Source organism: Populus euphratica, unplaced genomic scaffold (genome assembly GCF_000495115.2).
Source record: "Populus euphratica unplaced genomic scaffold, PopEup_1.0 scaffold31.1, whole genome shotgun sequence".
Taxonomy (NCBI): domain Eukaryota; kingdom Viridiplantae; phylum Streptophyta; class Magnoliopsida; order Malpighiales; family Salicaceae; genus Populus; species Populus euphratica.
In genome coordinates this window covers 4,170,418-4,181,586 of record NW_011499850.1, presented here as the reverse complement: position 1 = coordinate 4,181,586, position 11,169 = coordinate 4,170,418, and the positions used below count along the sequence as shown (strand labels likewise).

At 33.8% G+C, this 11,169-nt stretch overlaps 1 protein-coding gene across 2 annotated transcripts in view; it reads left to right on the top strand.

The window, feature by feature from the left end:
* The first annotated feature begins 5,983 nt into the window (after positions 1 to 5,983).
* LOC105121290 (FGGY family of carbohydrate kinase) overlaps positions 5,984 to 11,169 on the top strand; it is a 6,537-nt gene continuing 1,351 nt past the window's right edge. Inside the window, exons 1-13 of one of the 2 annotated variants that reach the window (XM_011019884.1) lie at positions 5,985 to 6,280; positions 6,364 to 6,443; positions 6,553 to 6,670; positions 6,797 to 6,975; positions 7,226 to 7,308; positions 7,439 to 7,623; positions 8,122 to 8,183; positions 8,400 to 8,508; positions 8,606 to 8,725; positions 9,162 to 9,281; positions 9,394 to 9,514; positions 9,600 to 9,756; positions 10,478 to 10,550. In XM_011019884.1, coding sequence (XP_011018186.1) covers positions 6,091 to 6,280; positions 6,364 to 6,443; positions 6,553 to 6,670; positions 6,797 to 6,975; positions 7,226 to 7,308; positions 7,439 to 7,623; positions 8,122 to 8,183; positions 8,400 to 8,508; positions 8,606 to 8,725; positions 9,162 to 9,281; positions 9,394 to 9,514; positions 9,600 to 9,756; positions 10,478 to 10,550 — 1,597 coding nt within the window. In that variant the 5' untranslated portion in view covers positions 5,985 to 6,090. Of the gene's footprint in view, positions 6,281 to 6,363; positions 6,444 to 6,552; positions 6,671 to 6,796; positions 6,976 to 7,225; positions 7,309 to 7,438; positions 7,624 to 8,121; positions 8,184 to 8,399; positions 8,509 to 8,605; positions 8,726 to 9,161; positions 9,282 to 9,393; positions 9,515 to 9,599; positions 9,757 to 10,477; positions 10,551 to 11,169 lie in introns of both variants that reach the window. The other variant, XM_011019885.1, reaches the window with a different exon arrangement.

Sequence of the window (11,169 nt, the reverse complement as noted above, 5' to 3'; positions counted from 1 at the left end):
TTGCTTTCGTTCCTCTCCCTTCTGCACTCTTTTCTTATTTTTTTTTGCCGTTTTTTGATCTCTCTCTCTCACTACCGCCTTAGGTCATTAGAGGGGCGTATATATAGTCTAACATATATCTATTTAGGAAGGATTCAATGCATTAATCTTAGGACGCAAATCCCTCCTGATTTGCAGTAAAAAAAACACAAAAGGAAACTCCAATATTCTGATTTTATGGTGGTGTTTTACGTCTGATTTCTTTCCAGTTTTGGAGGATGGTGTAGCTCTTTTCTTTTCTTCTATAGGGCCAGCTGCTTCCTTTGAAATGAGGCAACAAAAACGTGGTCTTTAGCTCCAATAATCAGAGGTGATGAGAAAGGAAAACAGAAGAGAAAAAGGGAAAGAAATCAGATGTAGGGTGCAGCTGCAAAGTCTTATTTTCCTTATTCGGTGTGGTAAAAATCCTTCCATTTATGATGATCCAGGCCCCCTCCCCAGCTTTCCATATCCTTCTTCAATTAAATCCCTCATTTTAACACTTTTTGATTCAGTCCTGGGTCCAGAAAAAATCCTTCGAATCAGTCCCGTAAACTTGGGTCAAAATCCTGCTTGTGGCAGAATTCTCTATTTTCACGTCAGAGATTGAAACATGTAGAGCTTGAGCTTCTGATATCGGAATCGAGAAATTCAAAAACCAAAATTCATCTATGCGTGTAGGATTAAAACTTTGATAGGGATTTAGGGCAAGATATAATCATTTTATAGGATAGAATCAGGCCGCGATCTCGTCAGTCAAGAAGGGTCTCTTGATCTAATTTTAAAACTGACAAAAGCCGAGCATCCCGATATGAGTGGGAGTATCCTAAGAATGAACCAGAAAAATCATGATGGTAGTAGAATCTTTTTGTGCAAAAACTTGGGTTAGAATCCTGCTTGGGCAGAATTCTCTATTTTCACGTCAGATATTTAAACGTGCAGAGCTTGAGCTTCTGATATCGAAATTGATCGATTCGAAAGCTAAAATTCATCTATTCGTATAGGATTACAACTTTGATAGGGATTTAGGACGAGATATAATCATTTTTTAGTATAGAATCCGGTCGCGATCTCGTCGGTCAAGAAGGGTCTCTTGATCTAATTTTAAAACTGACAAAAGCCGAGCATCTCGATATGAGTGGGAGTATCCTAAGAATGAACCAGAAAAATCATGATGGTAGTAGAATTTTTTTCGGTGCAAAAATTGGGTTAGAATCCTGCTTGCAGTAGAATTCTCTATTTTCACGTCAGATATTTAAACGTGTAGAGCTTAAGCTTCTGATATCAAAATCCATTGATTCGAAAGCCCAAATTTATCTATGCATCCAGTACTATGGCTTTCATGGGGATTCAAGGCGAAATATGACAGAATTAGGCCACAATCTGGTTGGTCAAAAGGGGGTCTCCCGATCTAAATTCAGGAAACCGACAATGCTAAGCATCCTCGACTAAGAGCCTGCTATAAGAACAATGAGCCCTAGGACCCAATCAAGGTGTAGGTCCATTCTTCAACATGTCATGAGTGATAGAATATAGTTGGGATGGTCAGATATTGTACGAACCTAAGTCAGAATCAGGGTCTAAGTTGGAACAAAACAAAAAAATTACGGCAGTAGTAGAACTAGGTTTTTCTAGTGCCACTTTCAAGGAATTTATTTCAACCTTATAGCCCATGTAAAAGAGGAATGAATTTATCATTATAAAGAATCCTAATTAGCCTAAGAATCCTGACAATTTTGGTAGCAGTGGGGAAGGATAAAGAGAGCAGGAGATGGCTTAAAAATGGGTAACAACATGAAGCACAAACTAAAGTTTCGTCAAATGCTCCTATTCTAGATGATGTCAGTTTCTTCCAAGGGTTTGGTGGCTTTCTATAGTACCTTACACTCACTCGATCAAACCTCTTATTTAGTGTTAACTATGTCTCTTAATTCATTCATACTCCTATAATTGTTCATTTAACAATGGCACGTCATATCTTACGATATGTCAAAGACATTATTAATAATGGTTTGCACTTCTAATACTAATCTTCATTTCTTTGCTTTTTCAGATGCTAATTGAGCTGGTTATCATGCTACACGACATTCTACCATTGACTATTATGTCTTCCTTAAATGCAATCTCCTCTCCTGGTATGCCAAGAAACAACATATCATTTTACGCTTTAGCACTGAAGCTGAATATCGTGCGATGACCAATATAGGCGCATAACTTACCTGGTTGACCTACATCCTTCATGATTTACATATTCCATTGATATCTCCACCCATGCTCTATTGTGATAATCTTAATGCGCTACATATGATGATCAATCTTGTATTCCATGCCTGCAAGAAACATATTGAAATTGATTATCATTTTGTATGCGAATAGATAGCTCTTAGGAAACTTATTACACATCATATTCTCACTTCGAATCAAATCGTTGATCTGTTTACTAAGCCAGTGTTCAAAGCTACTCTCTTTTATTTTCAGCACAAACTTTGCCTTTAACCTCAGCAACGTTTGGAGGAGAGTATTAACAATCATATGACACCTCTATAGCAGCAGCAACAACAACAATATAGGATCTTCATCCTCGTCGGCAACCAATCTTGATTAACCTCTTTAACGTTTACTATTTAGAATGGTAATCAACCATACATGGAAATCATAGCTATGGTAGATCAAAGATAAATCAATAAGAAATCAAAACCAACAACTACTTTTCATAAAAGAAAATTATAATTATGATATATTTCTCATTTAAGAAAATTATAGTTATGACAAATCAGAAACAAAGTAATCTATATAAATAAGAAATCTTGTATTCATAAAAAAAATCATGAAAAAACAATATTTAATTACTTCTCTATGTAGAGAGCATCCTGTACAAATTGGATTGTTGTGCTCAGGTTTGAATTTTAGAATTATTACAGTAAATCAATCTTCTTCATCTACTGCCTACCCTTTGTTCATTTTTCTCCAAAATATCAAATAACTATTTAGATTAAAGAAGAAGAAGAAAACGAATTGAAAAAATTTTAATTCATGGATTGAATAAACTAATGAGATAGGAAAAAATAATTTTTTATGAGCAAAGCCAATTCCAAGCACAAAAAATAAGTTTGCAGTAAAAATTAATTCTTTTATAATTTAACAAATTATTTTAAAGTAAGCTAAAATTCAAACTAAATCAAGTATGACTTAAAGCTCAAATCTCATTCTATGTAGACACATCTCTTCTTTTTAAAAAATGGTTGTTATTTAGATTTAATTTTAACTATTCTCCTTCTAAATGAATAAAAACCAAGAAAATTTTGTTTTTTATATTAGATATTATGTAAAATAAGAGTTACTTGAAATTAATTTTCTGAATTACAATTAATTTTCTTAATTACAATTTATTATTGATCATATTAATATTTATATTGGAATCTGTTTGGGACAATGGTTAAAATCACATTACCTTAAATTTTAATATTTTTTTAAATTATTTTTTTATATTTTTAAATCGTTTTGATGTTTTTATATCAAAAATTATTTTTAAAAAAATAAAAAAATATATTATTTTAATATCTCCAACCTCAAACCTATCTTAAAATAATAACTCTTTGCCCTCCAATATATTCATTTACAATGTTTTAAGTAAATATCTTCAACAACTACAACAGGAGCATCGTTTCTTTCCCATTAAAGACACGAGTCCTGGCTTCAAACTGCTTGATTACTGTGTTTCCCCAAAGAAAATTCAAAGAAGACCTTGGAAGAATATTAAACATGGATTTCCTTTTTCCAAGGAAATTTGAGAACAGGAAACCACCCTTTAAAAATCTCTTGCCATAAACGGCTAAAAATGTTAGCCAAAAATGGTCAGCAATGCCATCCATCCGTCCCAGCCATCCATGGCTGGAATGTCAGCCGCAAACGAGTGGGGCTTTTGCATGTGCCATGCAAGGCACGGTCACCACCACCATGTTGTTTGGACCTCGGCCTAGCAGCGATACCTATTTTCTCCTCCTCGCCGCCACTTTTTCAAACATTCTCTTTCCCTGTTTTGTTCCTTTCCTTTTTCACCACCCCACTATCCATTACACGGACCTAAATATTTTTTCAGTTTTGGAGACGGAAACCGTCCATCTCACCCAATATTTTTATAATTAAGTAATATATTCTCTGATATATTTTCTACAATCACACGTTTTTATATAGGACTCGTGCCAATTTTTTCTAGTCATTCAATAGCAGTCAAATATCTCCTCATTACTTTTAGCTAAAATATCACTAGCTTCTACCAAATATTTCATTAATAATTGAATGGAAGATGTTTTCATTAATAAATTTTGGAAGAACTTATAAGATAAACTGTTATAATTAAGATCTATAAATATTTTGGATTATTAGTATATTTTATATATTTTAAAATTTAATATATTTTCTCCCGAAACACTATTTTTCTAATATCTATATGGACTATTACATTGAATTTTTTTTTTCATTTCATGAAGAATTTATTATTTTAGGATATTAAGTTTAAATCTAGCTCACACTTCTTGATTCGGTTTTGCATCCTTTAAAAAGCTCAATTTCCGTATGAATTTTTTCCCGATTTCACCGCACACCATATGAACCAAACTGCTAAGTACACACACAGCAAGAATTATACAACGGCGCAGCCTTCATAAATTTCGCCACCCAGATCATCCACACACACAGAGAATATATATATATATATATATATATAGAGAGAGAGAGAGAGAGAGAGAGAGATGAGTGGTGCCATGATTTACGTGACCTTGTTTGTATTTTTTTTTCCTGAAAAGATTCTTCTTGTTGACATCCTTCAAGTTAATATTATTCTCTCTTAACTCATCATGGTTTTATGACTTTCTTTTGAAGTTAATTGATGAAAATTAAATTGGCTTGTTATTATAAGCAGAAATATATCCGAATTATCAAGGGTATTAAAATTATAAAATATGATAGAATATTTAAAATTGTTTATTAAATGTATATGCTATGTACACATATGAAGTATGCAAAATGATAATTTATGTAATTTTAGATACCTTTTGAAAAGTATTTGTTGCATATAAAAAGTATAGAGAAGACCTTTTAGGTTTACATCCGGTAGCAATAATATTTTTTATATTAATATTAAACTTAGTTGTTTTTATGTTTTAAAATTATTTTTATTTATTTTAAATTAATATTTTTTAATATTTTAATGTGTTGATATCAAAAATAATTTTTAAAAAATAATAATAAAATATTATTTTAATATATTTTAAATAAAAAATATTTTAAAAAATAACTGCTATTATACTTTTTAAATACTTTGTTTCAAAATCACATGTTAAAAAAAAATCTTAATTAATGTAAGTATTAAATTAAAAATGTTCTTTAGCGTTATATAAATTTTTTTTTTTGAAAAAGTATATGTGAAGGTTCAATGTCAGTATAAAACAAGTAGAAAAGGAGTTTTCAAGTTATTTCTGGATTAAATTAGGAAACAGATGATCTATTATCAGCAAAAAATTCAAAATAAGAACAAATGTAAATTTAAACCTTAATATACCACCTCATTGTAAGTAAAGTTTCATACCTCTTGATTTCATAAAGATAAAATAGAAATATTGGACCGGTGTGCCTAGTTACCAATTACTTAATTACATTACTAATTAATTCATTTGCTAAATCTTGTTTAGAGGTTTTAAAATAATAATTTTTTATTTTTAAAAACATATTTTTAATATCAACCACCATAACAATTAAATATTATATATAAAAATAATTGTTTTTTTTTTTAAATTAAAATTCTTGAAAACACAGTTATGGTATTTTTTAAAAAATTAAAATTCTTGAAAACACAGTTATGAACTCGTTCCAAATTGCCTCTCAATCATCCAAGTGGTAAACTAACTACAATTTAACTAAATTAATCAATCATTTTAAAATTAAAACTGACAAACGGAGGTTTCAAGGAATAAAAAATGTTAAAACAGATGAGAAAGGTAGAAAAGCAGATTCGATTTTGATGAAAGCCATAATATGGAAAAGAAATCCTAGTAATTGCAACAGATTTGAGGTATGTCTGGTTTAAGAAGGCCGTGGTTAGATAATACTCCTATACTGTCCTCACGTAAAGAAAAACAACATACCTCTCCTGTCTCCCGCTCCTCTCCTTCCTCAGTCGAAATGTCAACCGCCGCCGCAACCACCACTCCACGCCGCTCCATCTTCCTTGGCGTCGACGTCGGCACCGGCAGCGCCCGCGCTGGTTATTTACACCCCTCTTCTCTCTGTATTTTCCATGTATGCATCTTGAATTGAAGGGCTGGATATATTGAAATGTTGTTGCAGGCCTGTTTGATGACAGTGGAAAACTTCTGGGGTCTGCTAGTAGCCCAATACAAATATGGAAAGAAGGTGACTGTGTCGAGGTAATTACAAAAAAAAGAAAAACCTTGAAATTCTTCTATTGCCGGTTTTCCCTTCTTTTCTCTTTGTATATAATTGATTGGGAATTGTTGTGTGTTCTTTTTTTTCCAGCAATCTTCGACAGATATTTGGCATGCCATATGTGCCGCCGTGAAATCTGCGTGCTCCCTTGCAAATGTTGCAGGGGATGAAGTGACAGGGATGGGATTCGCGGCTACTTGTTCTCTTGGTTTGTAGAGTTTTTGAAAAATGTTACTGGAAGATACCTTTTGTTTTATTGTGGATTTTTGTTTTGATTGATGATGTGGGTGTAGAAATGTTACTTCTTATTTGACAAAGTGGTTTGATTTGACAGTTGCGGTCGATGCTGATGGAAGCCCTGTTACAGTTTCCTGGAGTGGTGATTCAAGACGGAATGTTATAGTATGGATGGATCATAGAGCTGTTAAACAAGCTGAAAAGATCAATTCTTCTAACTCACCAGTATTGCAATATTGTGGTGGAGCTCTTTCTCCTGAAATGGAGCCACCAAAGGTAATTGGGAATGCATTAATTCCCTTGCTCAATCCTAAAATATGCTTTCTGTACATTAATTTGTTTGCACAACATATATATTCATCAATTCGAAGTTCAAATAATTGCCACCTGCATTACTATGTAGTTTTGGGCTTAGGGAGCAAGTGATTACTTTTTTTTCGAGAATGATGTGGTAAAATTTGAACAGAATGGATACATGTTTTTAAATATTCTAGTCAGTTATGTTTAATGAAGACTATATTTGCAGCTTTTATGGGTGAAAGAAAATTTGCCAGAATCTTGGTCGATGGTGTTTAGATGGATGGACTTGAGTGATTGGTTGTCATACAGGTGATTTCCTTATCTTGCGGGCTTCTTCATGTCTAGGTATATTCTCATAGTCGAGTCAAATTTGCTCTTGCTGTCTAGAGCTTTTGCTGATTTCACTGTTTTCCTTTCCTCCCCTTTTTTTCCCCTTAAGAGCAACGGGAGATGATACTCGGAGTCTGTGCACAACAGTATGCAAATGGACTTATCTTGGTCATGCACACATGCAGCAGTTGAATGGGAAAGATTCCCGCAACATGGAAACTTGTGGATGGGATGATGATTTTTGGGAAGAGATTGGCTTAGGTGATCTTGTTGACGGGCATCATGCTAAAATTGGTATGCTTCTAGGAGTTCTATGCATCCTTTTCTTCCAGTAATGTAGATTATAAATATGCCTTACGTTCTCATGATGCTGGACTGGCACCTCATTTTATTTTATGATATCTGGAAATAAAATTTAAGGGATGGACAACAGGACAATTGCTTTTCAGCTGATATGATTTGCCACCCTTTTCAGATTAATATCTAAGCTTACATTTCTGTTGTTATTAGAGTTTGGATTTTCAACTTATTGGAAACCTTAGTACATATCTAATTCCTCTAAGTTTATTGAGAAATGAAAACAGACTTATGACTAATCTTGGTATTCAAGATTTGCACTGTCTTCTTCTTTTGTGGTGGACTACTGAAGTTTTTGTTATATCTGAAAAAAATACCTTTCAACCTGAAAGTGATGAGCAACTCATAGCTTCTTATCATTTTAAAAGTATAGAATTGTATTTGCTGGTACTTGGAGCTCTTGTTCAGTGCGAGTGACTTTTGTAATTTACACAGGACGAAGTGTAGCTTTCCCTGGTCATCCTTTGGGTTCTGGTTTAACTCCTACAGCTGCACAGGCAAGAAACTTTTGTGTTGAAGAATTCATATTGATTTCAAATGGTCTTCCCTTGAGGTCTTTTGACGAAGCAAATACAAATACAAGATTTTAAGACCATCTCTTTTATCTGGGCGTTAATACTTCTTTCTTCTGGGCTTTGAAGGCCTGACTTATGTATTCTTGACTCCAAAGTGAAGGCTACTTTTCCGTTCTAAACAGTGACCTACTTTTTCAGGAACTGGGTCTTGTGGCAGGAACACCTGTGGGGACTTCACTGATAGATGCTCATGCTGGTGGTGTGGGGATAATGGAAAGTGTCCCAGAGTTAGGTTCTGAAGCTAAAGGTATTGATGACATTTAAAAATGAACAAAAACTCCTCGTTTTTTTCATGTCATATAACAACGTAATATGTTTACTTTCTGAAAAAATAACGTGTTCAGAGAATGATAATGAAGCTATATGCCATCGTATGGCATTAATCTGCGGTACTTCTACTTGTCATATGGCTGTGTCCCGAAACAAGCTGTTTATTCCTGGGGTCTGGGGACCGTTTTGGTCAGGTAAAAATCCAAAAACATCCTCACCAGTATTTAGTTTTCTGGCATTTAGTTTGAGGTCTGTGAATTTAGAGCTGGTTTTGGATTGCTTAGTTCAAACTTGTACACCTAATTCTTTTTCTTGTTTATATTCTCTACATGTGTGCTTGTTCGTATAATGAATTCCTAGTTAGACATCTAAGGATGCTCTAACCCTTCATTAATTTATTACTTAAATTTTTATTTATTGAAATTTTAGCTTTTGATATTTTTAAGTGATGTATTTTTGAATCTTCTGTTGTGTTCCAATTATCGAAATGCTTTTTGGTGGTATGGTTTTAGGAATGTATTATATCCAGGATCTGGTGTCAGTATCAGGAGCTGTACTTTTACTTTCTGCCCCAATGAAGTGTTGCCATGAACTTTAATTTCTGGTCTTTTTATTTTTCTATTTGTGTAGCGATGATACCTGAGTACTGGCTTACAGAGGGTGGACAGAGTGCTACTGGTGCATTATTAGATTATTTAATTGAAAATCATGCTGCTTCTCCCAGACTTGCAAATCGTGCTGCTTCTTTAAGTAAGAATATAGTTAACTTAGTCTGAAGCATGTGCATCTTAACTTGGTCATGGCTGATGCTTTCTACATTAGAATCGGCTTGGTTCTCTACTTCTCATTTTCTATATTTCAGAAATATCCATGTTTGAACTACTGAGCAATACAATCAAGACAATGATAGATGAACTGAAGTCTCCATTCCTTGCTGCTTTGACTGAACATATACATGTCCTTCCTGATTTTCATGGCAATAGGTAACTAATGGTGATGTGGCTTTTTCTGTGTTTAGTGCTGAGATGTCTGCTATGAACTTATTACATTTAGTTTGTGATGGAACAGGTCTCCCATTGCAGATCCAAAATCCAAAGGAATTGTTTTTGGCCTGACTCTAGAAACAAGTGAGAGACAGTTGGCTCTTTTATACCTTGCTACCGTACAGGGTATTGCATATGGTACACGTCACATTGTGGAGCACTGCAACGCTCATGGTCATAAAGTAAGAATGTCATGCTTTATGCACTAATTTATTGTAGTTCAATTTCATAGCTATTTTGTTGTTTATAATCCTTGTTAGAAGATCAATGACTTCATATTGAATTTTCACTCCATCTGAAAACATTGTGTTCATGTTAGATATAAACTCCATTGAAGATGCCCTTAGTAGTTGCTATCAAGTTTTCCACATGTTCAAGCCTAGAGGTGAAGGTGACTGGATGGTTGTCAAATAGTAGTTAAATCACCATTAGAAAAAATGATCACCTGGCTATATAGCAACTCTCATCATGTCCCAAACCACTAGGAGTAGTAAACACGTGCTTATGCTAGAATAAATGGTTTTGAATTGCATTGCTATGCGACATTGAAAATTAAGCAATTATTTGTATTTTAATTAATTTTTTCTATGAGATGCAATTGTGCACTTCTTAACACTTAGCTAACAAACTATGCTACTCTCAAACAAGTATGTGAAGACAACTGATAAAGTCTGATGTAGAGCAGAAGCAGTAACTTTGACCAATAATGTTCAGATAAGCAATCAGTTAGTAGCTGTTTAAATTAGAAGCTTAATTTGAATATATCTGACCAATATCTATCAGGAGATTTGTTCTGTTTGGCAGGTACTGCTTGAGTGTTCTTAGTCATTGATATGGTGACTATTTGCCACATTGTTATTTTCATAACCCTCATTTTGTTTGCTTTCGTATCTCTCTTCACAGATTGATACATTACTTGCATGTGGTGGCCTCTCAAAGAACTCCCTCTACATCCAAGAACATGCAGATATCCTTGGTACTTTGTTACTTCTTTTCCACCACAGTTGCCTCTTTTATTTTTTGCTTGGTGTATAGCATGTTTCCTTTCCTTTTTCTTTTTAAAACTTTACTATTTGATTTTATTCCTTTTGGAAGATAGATAACCTTAGCGTAAGAATTTTAAGAAGCACCCAACTGTAGTCTTGCAAATTAACAATTGATTGAGAGTTGGTGTTCTTGTATTGGTTATTGATTTCAACTTATCATACCATACCAGTGTTATCAAAGGGTGCTCAGGCGCTAGCTTAAGCGCTATAGGTGAGTGAGGCCACAACATCTTTATTAGCCTCAAGCGACGAATTTCAATGAAGTGCTGCCTAGGCGAGTGCCTGGTGGGTGGGTGTCATTAAAGCCAGCACCTGCTTTAAATACATCTTTTTTTTTAACTGATTTATGTTTTGACCTTTGTCCTTTTTTAATCTACCACAAGAAACAATTTATGGGTATTCTTGTAAAATAAAAAAGATTAGGATAAAAAAATAATAATAAAATCATTAAAGTGGTAGACAAACAAATAAGGAAGGACACCTTAGAAGAGAAACAACAGCTACACTTTCATTTCTTTCTTCACTTTTTTTGCGCTCCACCCACCCCCC